General features: G+C 38.5%; 1 protein-coding gene and 1 long non-coding RNA gene across 3 annotated transcripts in view; one reads left to right on the top strand and one right to left on the bottom strand.

The window, feature by feature from the left end:
• Positions 1 to 23,293, top strand: part of fstl5 (follistatin-like 5) — a 502,898-nt gene that overhangs the window by 415,502 nt on the left and 64,103 nt on the right. The window contains exons 8-9 of the mRNA XM_059964959.1: positions 11,773 to 11,891; positions 20,814 to 20,963. Coding sequence (XP_059820942.1) covers positions 11,773 to 11,891; positions 20,814 to 20,963 — 269 coding nt within the window. The remainder of the gene's footprint in view (positions 1 to 11,772; positions 11,892 to 20,813; positions 20,964 to 23,293) is intronic.
• LOC132391581 (uncharacterized) lies at positions 16,227 to 20,279 on the bottom strand. 2 transcript variants are annotated; one of them, XR_009511269.1, is made up of 4 exons: positions 20,218 to 20,279; positions 19,146 to 19,254; positions 17,041 to 17,145; positions 16,227 to 16,441 (listed from the first exon to the last, which is right to left on the bottom strand). It is a non-coding gene; the product is annotated as an uncharacterized LOC132391581 (long non-coding RNA). The 2 variants fall into 2 exon arrangements; XR_009511268.1 differs by lacking the exon at positions 17,041 to 17,145.

Below are 23,293 nucleotides of genomic sequence, written 5' to 3'. Positions count from 1 at the left end.
GACTGGAGTTAAACAAAAAAGGCCAGTGGCAGAAACTCGAGTCCTGCTCTGGTGGAGAGCTGGCATGCTTATGATGGGCCAAATAACCCACTTCCGCCTAGCTGTAGCCATTCTATAATGCTCTAATGTCTTACTGTACCAGTAGTGTCCTGTACTTTTTTTAAGCACTAAGAATATATCCCAAGAAATCATTAAAGAACTTGTAGATCACAAAACAGAAGACTTGTTCCTTTGATTATTTTAGTATTAAGAGAGAAGCATGATTGGAGGTATCGTGACCAATAACAATATTTAGAGACTACTTCACTGAAAAATATTGAAGACAAATACAATTTTATATATTTTTTATTTATAATGAGACTTAAACAGCACTTTCCAAATCTATTGTTCCTTTGGCTGAAATAATAATAATGACGTTTTCGGAATGTTTGGGACAACTAATTCGAGTAGATTCAAATGGAACGATTACTTATTTTGCTGTTTGCCACTGTCACTAATTAACTTAATATCATCCATCCCTTTCAATCAAAATTGATGGAAAAAAATACTACAACATATGTTGAAGAAATGAAAAAAAGTTTGTGACTTGTAGGAAATTTGGGTGAGCAAAGTTGCTGGAGAAATTGACCTAATGAGTAAATGCTGTATTCTTGAGTTACAGTTTCTTATGTAATGTTTGTGGGAACACTCAAAATATTACGAGACAAGTTTGCTTTAAAGTTGTCAGTCATCCCCGGAAAACAGTGCAAAGACAAGTCTTTGAGATTTTGCTCAAGTTATGTACATCAGGCGGTTGTGACTCCTGCCCCATGAAAATACTTGTCTTTTCTATTTCTTTGAAACCCCACTTTTCTGTACACTTCTCAAGTTAAACCAAAATAATTCACTTAACCTTTTCACATTCTCCTTCAGTTTTGGCCACACTGTCATGTCTGATCAAAGTAGACATCCTAGTTCCGCCCCACTGTTTAAAAAACTGTTCTCCCTTTCACATCAAATTTTTTCTTCAAAATATCTTCATACTGATCAATTAAAGACAATCCATCTTGGGTAAAGAGGTAGTAATTTGTGACAATCCTTTAATTACATCACAACATCACTATTAAAGGTAATATACTGTAGTCGGTTATTGACCTCTTTGAGTTTGAAGTACTGAAGTGCTATTCAGCACATCCATCATTTTAGGTTAGCATTCAATCATTACTCCATGAGAAGAATTCATCAGTAGTTCCATCTATTGTTTTATAGCATGGTACATACTGTGCCTTTAAAATTGCCATAATTGGTTTAATTTAGATTGCATTTAAACTCTGTTGCTCTAATCAAAATTGAATTCTAGTTGGATTATTTTGGACCATAGTACATATATTGATAGAGTCATAGAAAAGTATAACACAGAAACAGGCCTCCTACCCCATTTAAGCTGACTACTTCCATCGACCTACACTGGGACCATAGCCCTCCATGCCCCTACCACCCATGTACCTATCCAAACTTCACTTAAGTGTTGTATTGAACTCATGCATACCACTTGTGCAAGCACTCATTCCACACTTTCACCACCCTCTGAGTGAAGACATTTTCCCCTTGTGTTCTTCTGAATGTAACGTGCTATGCCATTCCTTTGACCGTCACTAGAATACAAACTCAATATCCCAATGTTTTTGTGGCTGTTACTGGGGACTTTAATCAAGTTTCTCGCAAGGCAACAGTACCAACTTTTTATCAATATGTCAGCTGCCCCACACAGGGCAATAGAACACCAGACCTTCTGTATGTGAATGTAAAGCACACATACCGTGCTGTTGCCATTCCCCCACTTGTCAGAACTGATCACAACCTGGTCCTGCCTATACCCAGGTACGCACCTCTTGTCCAGCAGCAGCCAGTCTCAACAAGGATTGTAAGGAATGTTAATGAGGCTCTGCGGGAATGCTTAGAGAAGACGGACTGGGGTGTGTTATGTAAGCCACACAGGAAGGACATTAACACAATGATTGTATCAGATTCTGAGAGAACACCATCATACCAGCCAGGACTGTATGCTGCTTCCCCAACAACAAGCCCTGGATCACCAGTGACGTGAAAAGAACTTTTGAATATGAAGAAGAAAATATTCAGGTCTGCAGAAAGACAAGTACTGAGGCGAGTACGGAGTGAACTGAGGGTAAAGCTGAGGGAGTGCCAAGAATCCTACAAGAGGAAGCTGGCGAACAAGTTCCAGCAGAATAGCATAAGGGACGTGTGGTTGGGCATGAAGCAGATCACTGGCTTCACGGTTAAGATCGAGGGCTGCCCAGAGAGGGCCAAAGGATTGAACTTGTTTCTCACCAGGTTCGCAATAGGACCTCCTGCTGTCCCCGCCTCCACGTGCCCAAACCACACACCCTCTCTGCCCCCGAAGCCTTCTCCATCCACCCACCCCTCCCTCACCTGGTGAGTACTTGTGTCCTAGACCACCCAACTTTGGGGTATCCTGCCTCCATGGGGATGACCACCCCAGGTCAGGGTGAGAGACAGCTGGAGAGACTACATCAAGGCAAGGCTGCTGGACCGGATGGTATCGGCCCAGGGTATTGAAGGCCTGTGTGAACCAGCTGTCTGGTATTTTGCAGCACCTTTACAACCTGAGTCTGAGTCAGGAAAAGACACCAGTGCTATGGAAGACTTCCTGCTTGGTTCCTGTACCCAAGAAGGTGACTCCATCTGAACTTCATGACTACAGATTGATTGTCCTAACATCTCATGTGATGAAAGTGCTGGAGAGGCTGGTCCTGATGAATCTTGTACCACAGGTGAGATCTCCACTGGACCCTCTACAGTTTCCCTACCAACCTCATGTGGGGATGGATGATGTCATCATCTACCTGATGCAGAGAGCTCACTCCCACCTGGATGATGCTGGTGCCATTATGAGAATCGCATTTCTTCAGTTATCTTGTTACATACTCATGACATGTGACAGTGGTACCCTTGTCACGTGACTGGGGTTGGAGCTATACTGGACTTGAGGTAATGGTCTTGTGATGGTGGAGTGAAGCCATTTTCCCACCAGTAGAGGTCAAATGACAGGTTTTTTTTAACAGGGTATAAAAGGAGGACCCCTCCCTGTGAGGAGGGGCAGTTCCTGGCTGGATTTGCCATGTTGACTTCATGCCACTGCGTGATTTAATGTGATGACGCAGTTTAGTTGAAAGATGAAGTTTTATCTAACGCCTAAAGTTTAAAAGGTCATTGCCAGCAGTTTCTTTACAATACCGCTAGTTGAGAATCAGTGGAGAGTGAAGATCGGAGTTCGGGAGTTAAAGATCGAAGAGAATCGATTTCGACGGTGAAACAAGTTCAACCTTGTTTGATCCTTATTTGGAAGGAATTCGTTGACTGTTCTCGTGTTAATCCCTGCGAAATAGCAGAAAGGATTGGGAATAGTTCTGTAAAGGAAAGGTCAGTGCCTTTAAGCCGTATTGTTTCGTAAATTCTTCATGGGAAAAAGTTCAACCTTGGGAACCAAAGCAACACGACGTGAAAGAGAATTTAAATCATCTTAAAAAGTCTCTCCCTTAAATGGACTGTGAGCATTTTGAACTTTTGGCAATACTACTTTAAAGAACTGTTTTGGTAACATTGCTTTAAGAACTGTCTAAGCTTCATTGCTTTAAGAACTGTTTAAGCTACCGCACAGCAGCTGATTTCCAGTTACGTTAGTAATTTGTTTATTTTTGAGGGGTTTGTTTTCAGTGTTTAATAAATGTGTTATTTGTTATGAAACCTCCTGCCTGACCCATTATATTTATTGTTGCCTGAATCCATAACATAAATATGGGGTTTGCGTCCGGATTGGATCATTTGAGTTTAAATGCTTGTTAAATTTTGAATCGGTGTTTTGGAAAAGGGGAATACTCAATTCGTTTGTTTGATTGGCTTGTGAGTGGTTTTTGGCAACAATGAATATTGATGAGTTTCTGGCTTCGGCAAACACGGAGTTGTTAGTGAAGGCGAAAAAAACTGAGGTATCTGAGATAGCTAGTAGATTGCAACTTAAAGGTATTTTGAAGACTACATCAAAGGCTGTAGTACAGAGAAAAATCGCATCACACTATGTGGATTCGGGTGATTTTGATTAATCGATTTTAGAGTCGTTTCCTTTAAGTAATCTGGAGATGCAGTTGCAAATTGACCAAATGAAGTTTGAGCGTTGTAGGTTAGAAGCTGATCAGAAAAAAAGGGAATTTGAATATGCAATGACGGAATTAAGATCTGGGAATCAGTCTTCTGGTTCTACAAAGCCGTTTGTTGGTAGTCAAGAAATTAAATTGGTCCCACCATTTAGTGAAACAGAAGTGGAAAGATATTTCCAACATTTTGAAACTATTGCTCGGATGTCAGACTGGCCGAAAGATAAATGGTCAGTGTTGTTACAGAGTGTAATTAAAGGCAAAGCACAACAAGTTTACACAGCTTTAACTGCTGCGCAAGCACTTGATTATGATATTGTGAAAATGCATATTTTAAAGGCATACAAATTAGTCCCAGAAGTGTATAGAGAAAAATTCAGAAGTTTGAAGAAGTCTGTGCAAAAGACTTATGTGGAATTTGCCTATGATAAAGCTATGTGTTTTGAGATATGGGTTTCTTCTAAAAATGTAAATGAAGACTATGATACATTGAAAGAGCTGATTTTAATGGAGGAATTTAAAAGAAGCATTCCTGTTGAAGTAAGGACCTACTTAAATGAGAGGGATACTGATAAATTGCAGGACTGTGCTAGATTAGCTGATGAGTATGTGTTAATCCATAAGAATAAATTTCCTCAGGGCAGAATTTTTAAGAGGAGAAATAACACAGAGACTCAAGGTAAATCAGAAATTAAATCAGAAGTTAATGAGAAAGGTAAGGAGGAAGGAAAACCTATGAAGGAAAGACAGTTTGGTCTTATTTGTAACTATTGTAAGAAACCTGGCCATGTAATAGCTAACTGTTTCAGATTGAAAACGAAAGAGAAGGAAGCAGTTCCAGATGCTTGTGTGTAACACACTGAAGCACTTGTAAAATTACAGGGTTCGATAAACACAAATGAGGTTTTGTTAGAGTCTGACCAAATTAGAAAGGGATATGATCATTTTATAACTGAAGGGTTTGTATCCTTGAAAGAAGGATCTACTCCGGTGCCAATAAAAATCCTTAGGGATACTGGAGCTTCTCAATCACTGATGTTAGACAGTGTGTTGAAGTTTAATGAAGAGTCTGATACTGGTGATACTGGTGAGGTAAATTATATAAGAGGTGTTGGGAGTGATTTTATGCCTGTGCATTTACATAAAGTAAATTTAAAGTCAGGGTTAGTTACAGGATTTGTTAAAGTAGGATTACAACCTAGCTTACCTGTGAAGGATATTTCTTTATTGTTAGGTAATGACTTGGCAGGTGGACAAGTTTTTCTTGAAATGCATTTGACAATGGAGTCAGAGGAACCAGAGATGAATTCTAACACAGATTCTTCCTGAGTTGTGACGAGAGCTATAGCCAAAAAGATTGATGTGCAGAATGAGGTTGCTACTCATGACTGTTCAATTCAGGATTCGAGTTTTGAGAATGTGTCAGAGACTTTTTTACCTTCGTAGTTTGAATGAGATACTTGGAGTAAGTCTGACTATGAAGATTTATCTCTGTCTCGGAAGGAGATGATAGCAGAGCAGAACAGAGACCCTGAGATTATAAAATTAAGAGAACAAGCTTTACTAGATAGTGAAATTGATAAGGTGCCAGGAGGATATTACTTGGAAAAGGAGTGTTGATGAGGAAGTGGAGATCATCTACAATTCCTGCAAGTGTGGAATGGGATATTGTTTACCAGGTAGTTGTCCCTAAAGTTTATTGAAATGAGATTTTGACTTTAGCTCATAGTGTGCCTTTAGGTGGACATCAAGGGGTAAAGAAAAGTGTGAACAAGATTTTAAAACATTTTTACTGGCCTGGTCTAAGAAAAGATGTGGCAATGTTTTGTAAAATGTGCCATACTTATCAAATTGTGGGTAAACCCCCAAATCAAGTTACACCAGTGGCTCCATTACAACCTATTCCAGCATTTGGTGAACCATTTTCTAAAGTTATTGTAGATTGTGTTGGTCCATTACCGAAGACAAAAACTGGTTATCAGTACTTGCTGACTATCATGTGTACTTCGTCTAGGTTTCCAGAGGCAGTACCACTTAGGAATATAAAAGCTAAAACTATGACAAAGGCCCTTATAAAATTCTTTACTTATTTTGGATTACCTAAGGAGATACAAACTGATCAAGGCAGTAATTTTATGTCTGGATTGTTTCAACAGATAGTTTATAAATTGTGAGCTAGGCAATATCACTTTGTCTGCATACCATCCAGAGTTGTAAGGTGCCTTGGAGAGGTTTCATTCTACCCTCAAGAATATGATTAGGACATATTGTGTGGAAAATGAAAATGATTGGGATGAGGGTATAAACTTACTTTTATTTGCAGTAAGGGAATTGGTACAGGATTCTTTCGGTTTCAGTCCATTTGAACTTGTGTTTGGGGATAGAGTTAGAGGACCTTTAGCTTTATTAAAAGAACAATGGATTAGTAAGGAAATACACACTAATTTGTTGGACTATGTTTTGAAATTTAAGGACAGGTTACATAAAGCTTGTAGCTTAGCCAAGGGAAATTTAAAATTGGCTCAGGAGAAAATGAAAACTTGGTATGATAAAGAAGCTAGGATGAGGATGTTTAAGTCTGGAGATAAGGTGTTGGTTCTTTTCCCAGTGCAAACGAATCCATTACAAGCTAGATTTCATGGTCCTTATGAAATTGTGTCTAAAATCAATTATGTGGATTACGTGATAAAAACTCCAGATCGTAGAAGGTCAACACAACTTTGCCATATAAATATGATAAAACCATATAATGAGAAACAATCTGATACTGTGACTGTTGTGGTTAGTGAGAATGAGTTTGATTTAACTAGGAACATGATAGATGATTCATCTGAATTTCATTCTAAATCCAACATTGTTTCTGTTAGGTTACCAAATTCAACCATTCTGGAAAATATTGATGAGAAATTAGTACATTTACAGCTAGAGCAGAAACAACAGATGAAGGAATTACTTTTTAAATATAAGGATTTGTTTCCAGATGTTCCGAGAAGGACTACTATAGCTTCACATGATGTAGATGTTTGAGATGCCAAACCTATTAAACAACACCCAGATAGGATGAACACAGAAAAATGTGAACTTGCTGAGAAAGAAATTGAATATATGTTAGAGAATAATATCATTAGACATTCTAACTCGAATTGGAGTTCGCCATGTGTTATGGTGCCAAAACCAGATGGTAGTATTAGGTTTTGTACGGACTACAGGAAGGTGAATGCTGTAACGAAAACAGATGCATATCCAATTCCTAGAGTAGATGATTGTGTAGATAAAGTTGGAAAAGCAAAGTTCCTTACGAAGATTGATTTATTGAAAGGGTATTGGAGTGTTCCATTAACGGACAGAGGTAGAGAGATTTCTGCATTTGTAACTCCATCTGGGCTATATGAATATAATGTTCTTCCATTTGGGATGAAGAATGCCCCAGGTACTTCCCAGAGGATGATTAACTCTGTGATTCAGGGATTGAAAGATACTGATGCATATATTGATGATTTAGTGACAGGAAATGATACTTGGGAAGCACACATTATTGTGGTGGAGAAATAGTTTAAAAGGCTTTCAAAAACTAACAACTATTAATTTAGCTAAGAGTGAATTTGGACATGCCACTGTGACCTACCTTGGTTATGTTGTGGGTCAAGGTAAGGTAGCTCCTGTTCAGGCAAAAGTTCGGACAATTTTAGAGATTCCCACTCCAACAGGGATAAAAACTCTCAGAAGATTCTTGGGAATGGTAGGATATTATCGAAAATTTTGTAAGAATTTTGCTAATGTTCCCCTTCCATTAACTAACCTTCTGCAGAAGAATGTGAAGTTTGTGTGGACAGTGCCTTGTCAAGAAGCATTTGAAAAATTGAAAACAATGATATGTCAGCAACCTGTGCTTAAGGCACCTGACTTTGAAAAACCTTTTTCATTAGCTGTAGATGCTAGTGATGAGGCTGCAGGAGCAGTATTAATGCAAAGGAATGAGGGTGATTAGGTTGATCATCCAGTAGCTTACTTTTTTAAGAAATTTAATAAGCATCAAAGAAACTATTCAACAATAGAGAAGGAATTGTTATCTCTTGTTTTAGCTTTGGAATATTTTGAGGTGTATGTTGGTACAACTCAAAAACCACTTATTGTTTACACTGATCATAATCCGTTAGTTTTTCTGAGTAAGATGAAAAACAAAAACAGAAGATTATTAAATTGGAGTTTGATATTACAAGAGTACAATATTGTGATAACTCGTATTAAAGGTAAAGATAATGTGGTTGCTGATTGTCTATCTTGATGTTGAATGTACAATGTAATTTTTTTTATGGAGTGGTTTTTTTTCAATTGTAACACTCCTACTGTATTGTGTGTTGTAAGATGTTATATGATGGTATTCTATATTGTGTATGTTATAAAATTTATATATTTGTTTTTCTTGTAAATAATTTTTGAAATTTTTGTTCTTGTCAGACCAAAAATGCTTTTTTGGAGGGAGTTGTTACGCACTCGTGACACATGACAGTGGTACCCTTGTCACGTGACTGGGGTTGAAGCTATACTGGACTTGAGGTAATGGTCTTGTGATGGTGGAGTGACGTCATTTTCCCACCAGTAGAGGTCATGTGACAGGTTTTTTTTTACAGGGCATAAAAGGAGGACCCCTCCCTGTGAGGAGGGGCAGTTCCTGGCTGGATTTGCCATGTTGACTTCATGCCACTGCGTGATTTAATGTGATGACGCAGTTTAGTTGAAAGATGAAGTTTTATCTAATGCCTAAAGTTTAAAAGGTCATTGCCAGCAATTTCTTTACAATACCGCTGGTTGAGAATCAGTGGAGAGTGAAGATCGGAGTTCGGGAGTTAAAGATCGAGGAGAATTGCTTTCTACGGTGAAACGGGTTTGGCCTTGTTTGATCCTTATTTGAAAGGAATTTGTTGACTGTTCTTGTGTTAATCCCTGCAAAATAGCAGAAAGGATTGGGAATAGTTCTGTAAAGGAAAGGTCAGTGCCTTTAAGCCGTTTTGTTTCGTAAATTCTTCATGGGAAAAAGTTCAACCTTGGGAACCGAAACAACGCGACGTGAAAGAGAATTTAAATCGTCTTAAAAAGTCTCTCCCTTAAATGGACTGTGAGCATTTTGAACTTTTGGCAATACTACTTTAAAGAACTGTTTTTGCAACATTGCTTTAAGAACTGTCTAAGCTTCATTGCTTTAAGAACTGTTTAAGCTTCGTTGCTTTGAGAACTGTTTAAGCTGCAGCACAACAGCTGATTTCCAGTTACGTTAGTGATTTGTTTACTTTTGAGGGGTTTGTTTTCAGTGTTTAATAAACGTGTTATTTGTTATAAAAACTCCTGCCTGACCCATTATATTTATTGTTGCCTGAATCCGTAACAATCTGGTGCATTCAGTATAATCCAGCCACATCTTCTGAGTAAGAAGTTGCAAAGGACGGGCACAGACAAATCCACTATATCCTGGATTACTGACTACCTGACAGATAGACCCAGTTACTATACCTGGAGTAGTTCTCTGTCTGAGATGCTGGTGAGTGACACTGGAGCCCCACGAGGGACTGTTCTGTCTCTGTTTCTGTTCACACTGTACACCTCAGTCTTTCAGTACAAATCTGAGTCTTGTCACTTGCGGAAATTCTCAGATGACTCTGTGGTGGTTGGGTGTATTAAAGATGGGCAGGAGTTGGAGTACAGAGGACTAGTGGACAGGTGTATGGAGTGGTGCGGGAGGAATCACCTGCTCCTGAATGTGGCCAAAACCTCTAATTGATTTTAGAAGGAAAAGGACTGCAACAAATCCTGTATACATTCTGGGAGAAGTTAAAGTGGTGGAGGAGTACAAATACTTGAGTGTTAACCTTGACTGAAAAAACAACACCAAAGCTATTTACAAGAAAGGGATGAGCAGCCTCTATTTTCTAAGAAAGCTGAGATCCTTCAATGTGTGCAGCAGGATATTGTACATCTGTTACCAGTCTGGTGTAGCGCGTGCCATCTTCTTTGGTGGCTTTATGTTGGGGAACAGCATTGCTGCTGGTGATGCAAAAAGACTCAATAAACTCATCAAAAAGGCTGGGGCCATCCTGGACTACAACCCAGACTCTTTCAAGTTAGTGATGGAGAAGAAGTCACTAAACAAACTGTTATCCACTATGGACAATCAGGTACAATATCTTCTCCATCACCTGCTGACTAAGCAGTGGAGCACCCTTTCAAACAGACTCATTCAGCTCTGCACTCACAAGGATCATTAAAGAAAATCTTTCTTTAAATGTAATAAGCATATACAACAGTTCATCTCTGTGTGCTAAGAGAACACTCATCATAGTACAATAGTCTCTACTTTTTTTCATTATTATTTGGTACTTTATTATTAGTTCATATTATTATATTTATTATTATTGCTAAGTGTGTCTTTAAATGTTGCTGCAGTAATGAAATAATTTCTCACTCAGGATCAATAAAGTACTTATTATTATTGTTATTATTAACTTTCATGCATAATCCCTGAGCTCTAGGAATACGTGGCTATTTCAATTTTTCTCTTAGAGACTTCATGAAATTTGAATGAGATTATTTATGCCCTATATCTGATAACATTTAAGGAAGGGTTAAAGTACAGTAAGTTAACAGAAATTATATGATTAAGTATTTACATTTATAATTTTCCATCTAGTAATGAGAATTAAAACACTTACCTGCTTTCTGGTAAAATAAAGCTGCAAGATCATTTTCATTCTCCAGGGATGTTCCCACCATTGGGGATGTATTGGAACATTTTGTGAACACCTTGTGCATGGCTTATTTCTGTCATTCTTGTTAAAAATGACCATTGCTATCTAACATTGTCAGTTATGAGATTTTGGCTTGTTGTTGAAATTAATATTTTCGCAGCTGTTTAATCACACTCTGGCTCTCTCTGTTTTCTTGATGCTGCAGTTGCAAACATACTGTGGCGAGAGGAAGGTACTGAAGCAAGTTCTTGTCTTGTAGTGATTATGTACTTGTCACCTTTCCATTACTGGAGTAATCGTTAAAAATTGATTTACCATTAAAACTATTGCTATGAATGTTTCCATCCAAACTTTTAAATAAGTACTGTTGGTAAATAGTAAATTACCCTTGGGACATTTTGTAATAGCAAGTACATAACTGCTGGCCATTAATAGCAGTAGTGCTATAAAATTCTCTGGAGAATGTCTAATAGCTTAGACCAATGCTATAGATTATTGTTTACCTGGGTCACATTGAACCATTGTAAAAAAAAAATCACGCATTGCATCTGGTCTAAATATAGATTGTTTATATGCTAGAATTTATACTGCTTTTAAAAATAAACAAGAGAAGCGCGCAATTGGTCAGCCAGCTTCTGGAAAAAGATTACAATGTTAATTTCAGTGGGATCTTCCTCAGTATAGTTCAGGAAGTAGCATAGTGGCAATGGTGGGAATGTTAAGTGAATTTTTCTTTTTTTCCCTGCTTACTGACTGAATGTGCACTTCCAGCTTTATTTGTTCCAATTTCCATCTCCTGTGTTGCAGTATTTCCTTTTATCTTTTAAACCTGCTTTTCATGTTTTGTCTCTCACTAGGATTGGGAGTAGGAAACATGTTCTATATATTTTATGAAGATGGGATCAAGGTGATTCAGCCAATTGAATGTGAGATTCAGAGGCACATTAAGCCCTCAGAGAAACTCCTAGGGCATCAGGTAATTGTCTTTGTGTAATTGCATTCGAAGCTATTGATTAATGGAGCAATGTCAAGGAACGTCACCATTTCCTACAATGTTGCCAGCCCAGGCTCCACATTTGCTGTGTCTTCAAACTGAGCTAGTCACCACCAGAAATCTGTGTCTTCTCTCACTTTCTAAAGCTTGCTCCATCCAGTTGTAACATTGCTTTTGTTGGGATAAACCAGCAATTAAATTGTTGTTTTTATTTCCTTTCAAGAGCAAAACCATTGTATTTATAGAGTGAACAACGTATTAACAAAGTATGGTTTTGCATTTGAATTCATTCTTGTGTTGTGGAGATTGCAAACAGGATCAGTTTGTAATGGATATATGTTTGTTTTAATGGGCAGACCTTGTGAACAACTGCTGTCCTTGTCACAATAAGGAGTGTCTTTTAGGGCACATCAGAAGGCAATCCAATCAGTCAGTGTGTGAATGGAATTGCTTGAAAGGAAAACAGTGTAAGCCCAATGGTTTGAACACTAGAGAACACCAGCAGAACAGGCTGCAAACAGAGTAAGTGATGGCCCTATAATAATTTTGTTATGCACCTGTCATATATTTGGTTAGCATCAAAAGTCTCAGAACATCGGAGTGTTTTGTGATTTGAAGACGTGCAACTTGATAGACTGTCAGGGAGTGCAGTGCCCCAAGGACCATCAGGGTCAAGGTAACTGACTCTCACAGCAAAGGCTGGCAGCAGCGAGTCTGGTGTGTACATGATAGATTAACCTCAATGAAGTCAATCTACTGTGAGTACCCAAGTTTGCATTGAGAATTGGGAGTGAGATCAGCATCCAGGGTATGAGGTGTGGGCTGGGCCTTGGGAGGCCTGGGATTTGCTTTCTGGTAAGGAGACAAAGGTTAGTGGAATATTGAGAGACAGTATCTGGGAGTCAGTTTTGCATGTGCTCAGGCCTGAATACAAGACTAAACAGAGGAATTTACTTGGGAAACCTTCCCATACAGAGTTATTAAAGCCCAGTTTTTCCATAAGTGACCACTGACTGTTTTGCTCCCAGACCAATGAGACTGCCTAGAGCGAGGAGTTGGGAGAGCTCAAAGCCTGGTGCCAGGCAAAAGACCTCCTCCTTAATGTTGACAAGACAAAAAGGAGACGATTTTCAACTTCGGAAGAACTTGCACACTCACAAACCCCATTAATGAGAAAGCAGTGGAAGCTGCAAGCAGTTTCAAACTCCTGGGAGTGCACATCAGACACAGCCTCTCATGGTCCCAGAACACATCCTTCAGAGTCAGGAAAGCTCACCAACTCCTCCACTTTCTGGAGAGAGCAGGACCTCGCACATCCGTACGCAGGTCATTCTACAGGTGTGCAGTAGAGAGCATCCTGACAAGCTGCATCACTGCATGGGATGGAAACTGCACTATGACAAACAGGAAGACTCGACAACGACTAGTCAAAACTGCCCAACGCATGTTGGGCACCAATCTACTCACCATCAAGGACATATACATTGAAAGGTACTGGAAAAGGGCCAGGAACATCATAAAGGATTCGAGGTACCCTGCTCACGGATTGCTTGTGTCACTCACAGCAGGGAGGAGGCTCTGTAGCATCCACACAAGGGCCACCAGACTCAGAACAGTTACTTCCTGCAAGCGGTAAGGCTGATCAACACCTCCACCCACTAACTCACCACTCCATGCCTCCAACCTCCACTACTTTATAATTTCCTGTCAGTCACCTTGTGCATAGACATTCACATGCTTAGCGTCACTTTATGGACATACAATCTATGTATAGAAGCAATCTTTTGTATTTATATTTATTGTATTTTTTATTATTTTGTGCTCTTTATATTTTGTGTTTTTTTATACTGCATTAGATCTGGAGTAACAATTATCTCATTCTACTTTACACTTGTGGACAGGGAATGACATTAAACCATCTTGAATCTTGAAAGTGAAATTCCTGCGTAACATTCCAAAAGGAACATTACACAAGAACTGATGCCATTGAAGTGTGCTAACACTGGATTACCACAAGGGTAGAGGTACCCAGTGGAATTTCCAATCTTGGCTCGTTCATCAAACAGCCATGTTTTGAGAATGAATGTTTCAATGTTCTATAGGGCACCACGTGACTTGGTTTTCAAGAGACATCCTGCATGCCTCAAGTCAAATGGAGTCAGTGATTGTCTATCACTCCAAAGATGACTGAATAATTTTGGCTCACATTAATGCAGTAGCTCAAGTTTAAATTTCTAATGGATGTTTGCAAATCCCTTCATGGTCTGGCCATCACTATCATTAACACCCGAGATATTTGTGTTCCTCAAATTCTAACTACTTGGGCATCTTAGCTGGGGTAGTTTTGATGTCCTGTCTACAGCTGCCAAGCCTTTAAGGTTCAAAGTTCATTCTGTAAATGCCTCCATCTCTACTTCTTGTTGATAAGAAAATGATACAGATAGAATGCTGACTTTCAGGATGGCGAGATTGAATCTGCCAATATAATACACACTATATGTTGGAGGAACTCTGCAGGCCAGGCAGCATCTATGGAAAAAAGTAAACAGTTAACATTTTGGGCCGAGACCCTTCATTGGGACTCGAAGTTCCTCAAGGATCAGTTCTGGGATATCAACTATCTGACCATAAGATATAGGAACAGAATTAAGCCACTTGGCCCATTGAGTCTACACACTATTTCATCATGACTGATTGGTTTCCCACTCAACCCCATTCTTCTGCCTTCTCCCTATAACTTTTCATGCCCTGACTAATCAGGAATCTATCAGCCTCTACCTTTAATGCACCCTGTGACCTGACCTCCACAGCACCTGTGGAGATGAATTCACCACCCTCTGGCTCAAGAAATTCTTCCTCATCTCTGTTCTAAATAGATGTCTCTCTATTCTGAGGCTATCCTCTGGTCCTAGACTCCCCCACCAAAGGAAACATCCTCTTCAGATCCACTCTATCTAGTCCTTTTAACATTAAAGGTGAGAGAGGGAAATGGGAATGGGGAATGGTGAAGGAGGGGGAGGGGGCATTTTCCAGAAGTTCAAGAAATTGATGTTCATGGCATATCAGGTTGGAGGCTATTGAAACAGTACATAAAATGTTGCTCCTCCAACCTGAGTGTGGCCTCATTGCAACAGTAAAAGAGGCCATTGTGTGGGCGGCCTCCAACCTGATGGCATGAACATTGATTTCTCAAACTTCTGGTAAACCATCCATCCCTCTTCACCACTCCCCATTCCTATTCCTCTCTCTCACTCACCTTATCTGCTTACCTGCCTATCAACTGCCTCTGGTGCTCCTCCCCCTTTTCTTTCTTCCATGGCCTTCTGTCCTCTCCTATCAGACTCCCCCTTCTCCTGCTACGTATCTCTTTCACTAATCAACTTCCCAGTTCTTTACTCCGCCCCGCCCAGACTCACCTATCACCTTGTAGTTCTTCCTCCCCTTCCCCACCTTCTAATCCTGACTCCTCATCTTTTTTTTTTCCCTGTCCTGATGGAGAGTTTCTACCTGAAACATTGACGGTACTCTTTTCTTTAGATGTTGCCTGGCCTGCTGAGTTCCTCCAGCTTTTGGTGTGTGTTCCTTATCCTCTGCCTGTTTTTTCTGCTTGTCTGTCCTATTGATAGATTGTGTTTTCTTGGATATTAAGCTCCCAACTGCAATCATCTTTCAGCCATAACTCTGTAATACCCATAACATCATACCTGCCAATCTCTAACTGCGTTCTACATTAACGATTTAGATGTGACAATAAAATTGAAATAGGTATGTAATGGTCAACATGGATTCAGTGGACAAATAGCATTGTCACTCTATAACACTCTGAAGGGTCCTCATGTGTTGTAACTGAATATCTGAAAGAATTTACATGTTACGCAGGCCATCACATTTTAAAGGAACCTTTGTAATGGCCATGAGTACACTTTGTATAGATAGGAAGTGTGCAGGTTTTCTCCTAATAATGGGATTTGAGAATAGAAGTATTATCAAGGAAATACAGTTACAAGTAGGAATGCCAGATGGAGGAAAAAAAAACTCTTCTTTCACAAACTCATTGTCTTATTGCATAGAAAGCTGGTTCTTTTTTTGATTCAAAATAGTATATAAACATTATTATTATTCTGCCCATTCAGTTTTAGCCATGTCTCTGTGTGTGCCACACCATTTGGAAAACTACTATTTTTTACATTCTTATTTTCTTGATGTAATCCAGTTCCCATTCTACACAGCTTATGGATTATGTTTTCAGAGATTGATTTTTTAGATTAATACGCCACTTCATTTTTTACATTTTTGAGATTTATTTGTGGTCACAACTTCACTAAGATTTATGGTACAATTTATATTTTACAATCTTACAAATGTGCCACCGTTGTGAAAGAAAAAAAACACTTAAAGTGATTGAGGACCTTGTTCCAGACTACTGAATAAGAAATGTATTTGAGAGAATCTTTCCAGTATTCTATTGGCAGCTGTGATATTCTCCCAGGTAGATAACTCATTGATGATGAAACTCAAATACCATATTGATGCTTTGCAGGAAAGAGAAAAAGAAATAGATAATGGCTGTTATTTTACATTTAACTGCAATTTTCAATTGTTATCTGTTTATATCATCATGCATTTTGACCTCTTTGTACATATTACTGTTAATGTTTGGAATTAATTCTTGTTCACTGTATTTGTATTTTCACCCCCACATTTAATATGACAGTCATAATTTATTTGACATTAGAAGTTTGACCCAACAGAGTTGAATACTGTTACATAAGTATTTGGCAACAAATTGAAAACTTTATTGGACTTGCAGGATTCAAATTGCTGATTTTAAAGAAGAATTGAACAAGCAGAATAGAGACGAGAATGGGCTATTTAAACCTGAGCCGGTTCCATCATTCTGTGAGATAATCAATTTCTGTATCTAATCTCTATACACTAGGCTTGCTTCCAAAACCTTTAAAACAAATGGCTTACAGAGCTTTTGCCTAGTGATGAAGATATTAGTTCAACTATCAGCTTTTGAGGAAGCCATAAGAGAGGGGTTCTGGCCAAGGCAGACAAGGCTGAGGATGTCAAGGGAGAGAGGAAAAAAAATCCCAGTTCCAGTGTATACAGGATTCTGTATTCTTACCTCTAACTTTTCAAGGAGCAATGTCACTTCCATAGGCAATGACAGAGATCTATCACTCTTTGCTATCAGAACTTCAGCTGAAGATCCATATCTGGACATTATTATCTGGTTGATATGAAGGTAATGTTATGCAGGACTCAGCAGTGGTGGCAATTTTATGCCAATAGTGCAGCTTACCTTGAAACAGTATGGTTATTATTGTTTTTTTTTGTCAGTTCAAGCTAGCAAGCTCATTTCTCAAATAAGACCATAAGATCTTGTAGCACAAATAGGCCATTCAGCCCATTGAGTCAGCTCTGCCATTCAACCATGGACTGATCCAATTCTTCCAGTCATTCCTATTTCCCTGTTTTCTCCCCATACCCTTTGATGCCTTAACTAATCAAGAACCTATCTATCTCTGCTAATGACTTGGTCTCCACAACTGCTCATGTCAACAAATTCCACAGATTTACTACCCTCTGACTAAAATAATGTTTCCGCATCTCTGTTCTAAATGGACGTCCTTCAATCCTGAAGTCATGCCCTCTTGTCCTAGACTCCCCTACCTTGGGAAATAACTTTGGCATAGCTAATCTGTTCTGGCTGTTTCACATTCGGAATGTTTCAATGAGATCCCCCCCTCATTCTCCTGAGCTCCCCCCCTCATTCTCCTGAGCTCCAGGGTATACAGCTCAAGAGCTGCCAGATGTTCCTCATACAGTAACCCTTTCATTCAAATGCAAGGAACTTTCAGACTATTCTTGGAGTGTTTATTATTGTGGCTTTCTGAAGATTTACTTAGATATTGTTGTGCAGCCCTAATTGGTTAACATTATTGTGTAGATACTTAGGGATGACACCAGTTGTAGATGTTACTATTTAGGCAATGTGTACCCTGTTCAGGTTCCATGGTCGTTCAATTTTCTCTTTTAATTGAGAATATTACTAGTGTTGCTCACATTGATTTCTGTAAGTTATGTGTGTTTGGAATGGCTATATCTAATAAGTAAGTTGTTCTTTCTTGTTACCCTGCAATATTCTATCCAGACAGTTATTATAGATTGCCATATCTGTAGCATTAGATCAGTGATAGTATAATTAGTGTGACTCTGACTTTAAACCTGGATCAGGCTCATATCTATGGTAAGGTATGGTTTTTTATGAATATGTATTTTAAAGCAAGATTTTGGTGAATAGTGTTTGCTACTTGATTGTGCCTATAGAAGTAATCAGATTGAGTTAAACTGCTGCAGGATTCTGTAATGATTTCTCTTGGCATTTTCTGCACTTATTCTCGAATTTGTTGGTCTTTTATTATGCATTTTGATCATTTTTTTGTGTAAACCACCTGGTTCTTTACTGCCATATGGAACCCTTGCGCTTTTGGGAAGAGGTCTCCAATTCTGAACCGGACATTTGACGCTTCTTTGTCAACATTTAGTCTGCTCAGATCGAGGAGATATCTTCCATGGAGGGTCTTGCTCTTCAGTTGGTTAACTTTTTCTTCTATTCTAGTAGTGTTAGTGTTGAGTTTTTCTGGAGATTTAGATAAATATTGTTGTGTCACCCTAATTGCTTAATGCTGTTGTGTGGTGATTATTATTATCTTGAAACATAGTTTAAAAATTTATGGAAGCATTTGCATCAGTTTGGATTTCCGTAACTCAGGGAATTTGCAATGCAAGAAAACCTTGTACATATGGACTTGAAATAGTGGTAGATCTTTCATTATTAAGTTGGAATGTGAGAAACGGTGCTTGGTGGGGCACTTCAATCAAAAATTAATTTACAACTTTGTATCTCCTGTATTAAATCATCCCTCACATTCTCTCTGTGGTAATAGTTACTTAGAGCAATAGGCTTGGTTTATATTTATGATTGTTTTATCATGTTAATGTTTAATGAAATGCAGTTAAAATGACACACCAGCCTTTTCTATCCAGTTGTTTGAAAAAATTTTGATTAATTAATATTACTTATGGTCAATTAGCTATTATTCAGTATATAAATTTCTTCAAAACATTGTTTACATTTGCTATTTAAAATTTTCTTTAGCAAAGAAGATTAAACATTTTATTAGTAGAACATTGAACATTTTATTAGCAAGACAACATGTCACTTACCTGTTTGTTATAATTATGTCACTCTTAGTCCATTAGAATAATTCTAAACATAGATCTCTGCCTTTAAGATCCATTTTCACTAGAATTCTAAACTGGTAAGTACCGGATCCTGCACAAAACAAAAACACACATTGACCACATCTAGTTGTTATTCAACACATACAGGAAAGCGAGATGAATAATGGTGCACATTCACTCAAGTATTGCTTTCTAACTTTATATCTGCTGTGTTAAGTTATTCTATACTCTCTCTGCTCTGTAATAATTGCTGTGAGCAGTGAAATTAGGTCAACAATTTTGCTTTATTTGTGATTGTTCTATTTGTGTGTCTAAACTATGGTAGTTTTTAGGCTTAGGAGCCTCCAATAAATTACCATCTCATCCTTTACTCATCTAACCAGTCCAAAATATAAATCTACAGTAAGAATAAAGATTTAAAGATATAATCTTCTACATGATACATGAAATGCAATACAAGATTGTACCATGGTTAGAAATTTACTCAAGCCTAACTGTTTTCTACTGTTATTGCCACATACACTGCATTAATTAATACAAGAAAAACGTTTAACCTTATCTAACAACGTACACGGTCCATGTATATACTAGTATAATTAGTGAATGGACATTATTTTAATAGAGGAAGCACAGAACCTGGTTTGCACAGAGAAAATCCTGGAAATAGCAGTGGGATAGTGGCCAGATAACCTGAACTGATCAAAGTCCCTTTTATCTTGAATTTGGCCTGTTGCCTGGGTTTTCTGCCCACAGCTCCTGCAAACCCACATTTACTTTCCCAGTATGTATTTGACTGGATAAACTTCCCCTTATCTCATGAGGCTCAGGATATGAGTAGATCTCAGTTGTGCCTCCCGAGACCTGAACCTTGGAACACCCAAACAACTGTTGACAGCTAGGCAGCTATCAAAAGCATCAGTAATCTTTTTGACAACTTTGATACGCGTTTTCTAGTTGGAGAAGTTAAAATGAGATTAAACTGAATTTAAATAAAAGCACCTTAAATTGCTCAATATAAAACATTAAAGTAAGATAAAACAAGTGAGATAATGACCTGCACTTGCCATTTCCACATGGTCAGTGATGTCTGCCCCATGGATGGTGTTACCATTCCTGTGCTAGTGTAAAATGAAGGACCAGGCATGAAGTGTATCCTTTCTTCATTGAGATACTACCCGCTGTAGGGCATGATAATGAGTCTTGCAATAAGGCTCATTATTGTTGTGGTATTTAACCTTCACAATGTCTCAATCTTCTGAGCTTTACTCAGCCTATGCAGAAGTCTGAGACTTATCCTGAAGTTCTATTGCCAGCGATAAGGTTAGTGTGATACAGTCCTTTCTCAGTTATTGTTAAGCATTACAGAACTATGATCTAAAATAGAACAGTTTACCTCTCCCCAGTATATCAGTTTTCATGGTCAACTTAGATTGTTTGCCTATACTAATTATCGTTCATTATACAATATTGGTGATACGGATTTTATTCCTAGGATTTTGGAATGGTATGAGGGCTGCTGTTAATATTTTCTGAAGTATTTTAAAACGGCATCATATATTACTTCAATGTCCTTGTTTGCGCCAATGAATTCAGGCTAGTTTCACTTTACTGTACCTTTTGATTTTTTCATTCCTCTTCATTCTTGCATAGGATGAAGTCTGCCCTAAAGCTGAGAGTGAAGCCTTCCAGCGATGCGTTTGGGCTACTGCGGTGAACGTCAAAGACAAGTACATCTACGTGACGCAGCCAAAGCTGAACAGGGTGCTGATTGTTGACATTCAGTCCCAGAAAGCAGTGCAGGTCTTTACACCTTTTATTTATTGTCCTGATGATTAATTGGAAGTTGCAGTGATTAAAAGCCATTTTTTAACCTTCAAAGCATAGACAAGTGCTTGCAGTGTATAGTACTTCTTTTTATGAAAATTAGGTGTCTTTTTTTCTCTACTGATTAAAGTGTATTTGCATTGATTTTGATTCCCTTTAACTTAGTAATATGTAAGGTGTATTTGGAATGTTTAGTGAACGTTCTATTTGAGCCCATCAAATTTGGGGGAGGGGTTTGTTTATAGGAACCATTCTTGGAAAACAAAAACAGAGAAATTTGTCAAGTTGGTTTCTGATATAATTAATTGTCTATTCACAATATCCTGTTGCATGGGTTATAATGAATTTCAACCTTTCACATTTGTTACTCCATTTGAAGATTCTTGATTTGAATAAATGGTACAGATATTATTAGTGCAATATATATCCACTGTATTTTCTTTTGGTACAGTGGCCAATGCACACAATTTTATTACTATGACCTATATTGTAGTAAGAATATTAGCACTTAGAGAAACATAGTCTGATTAGGGATGGTCAGCATGGTTTAGGCGGAGCCGGTCATGCCTCTCGAGCCTAATTAAATTCTTTGAAGATGAGAGAGAGCAGACTGATGAAGGCATAGCAGTACATGTGTTGTATATGGATTTTAGTGTAGCATTGGATAAGGTTCCCCATGTACACTCACAAAGTCAGGAGGGATGGGATTCAGGGAAACTTAGCTGTGTGGATAAGGAGTTGTCTTGCCATAGCTGACAGAGGGTGGTAGTAAATGGAGAGTACTCTGCTTGGAGATTGGAGACCATGGTGTTCTATGATGATCTGTTACACTCTTTGTGATTTTTTAATATATATGTCTTGGATGAAGGAGTGGAAGGGTGGTTCAGTAACTGCAGATGACAGATGGTGTGGAGGGTTGTCATAAATTGCAATGAGACGTTGACAGGATGCAGAGCTGAGCTGAGAAGTGGCAGATGGAATTTAACCCAGAGAGTGCGAGGTGATTCACTTTGGAAGATTATATTTGAAGGCAGAGTACAGAGTTAATGGTTGATGTCAGCATGGAGCCAGTGAGCTAAAGGATCTGCTTCCAATAACTGTCTCAAAGTCTTGAATTAGAGAAATCTCAAGGCATTTTAAAACATATATTTTATACAGGAAATACAATACATATATTCAGTTCACACTTTTCTCTACATTCATTGTACTGTTCTATTATAATGCATCAACCCTACTTTAAGCAACACACCAATGCAGTGTTTGAGAAGCCGGACACCGGGTGTAGCCCCTCTGTGTCCAGTGAGGCAGGACTCTAGACTGCAGCATATTTCTTTCAAAATCCTTGTTATGGCTACACCACCAATCATATAGTGTGCTCTTTGAGAGGATGGTTTTGTCTATGGCCTCAGGATGTGAATGAGAATAGAAATGATATATGCATATTGTGCATATGAAAAATAAAATGCATCTGCTTTAACACCCTGAAAAATGCACTTGAATGATGAAGCATTTGCATTTGAACCTGGTGTCAGCGGAGGCCACGTCATGAATGGTTGGTTCCACTAGTAGCTGGTCTGTGCCTTTAACAGGGAGCTACATTCCAGCAGGAGCATTCTGATGATGATGCTGGCAGGTGCCCTGTAACTGAAGAGGATCAGGGATTAGGGAGGAATACTACAAAACAGGACAGAGTGGGCAGTGAGGTTTTCAGCACAGAAATAGAGGGCAGCGTGGAGATAAAAAGATGATTCATAGGGTTATATTCAAAGATTCAAATTCAAAGTACACTTATTATCAAACTATGCATGTATTATGCAATGCTGAGGTTTGTCTTCCTCACAGACAGCCATGAAAACAAAGAAAGCCATGGAACCCCTACAAAGAAAAATATCAACCACCACCCCCTTCCCGCTTCATATGAAAACTAAAAAAAAAACAAATCATGCAAATGGCGACAATGAAAATGCGAAAAGCACAGAATATAAAACACAAAATCGAAGGAGTCCAGCCATACACAGTTCAGTTCTGTGTTCATTATCTGCAGGCTGTCTCATTTCAAAAATGCCCAAAAGAGCAATTAACAAAGAATATATAACAAGGAATCAAGTCCTTTATCCCAACTCAATGATGCTAACCAAGATTCCTAACTGTGCTAATCCCAGTGGCCCATGTTAGGCCCATAACCCTGAACCGTTCTTATCTTAATATCTTTAGCAGTTTGTTATACTATATGCACCACCCTATGTATGAAATACTTTCCCTGCAACCCTTTTAAATCTCTGCCCCCCACCATTCCACTTTAAACC

The sequence above is a fragment of the Hypanus sabinus genome, chromosome 3, assembly GCF_030144855.1.
Source record: "Hypanus sabinus isolate sHypSab1 chromosome 3, sHypSab1.hap1, whole genome shotgun sequence".
NCBI lineage: Eukaryota > Metazoa > Chordata > Chondrichthyes > Myliobatiformes > Dasyatidae > Hypanus > Hypanus sabinus.
The sequence above is the reverse complement of the archived record's forward strand: the minus strand, read 5'-3'. Positions and strand labels throughout refer to the sequence as shown.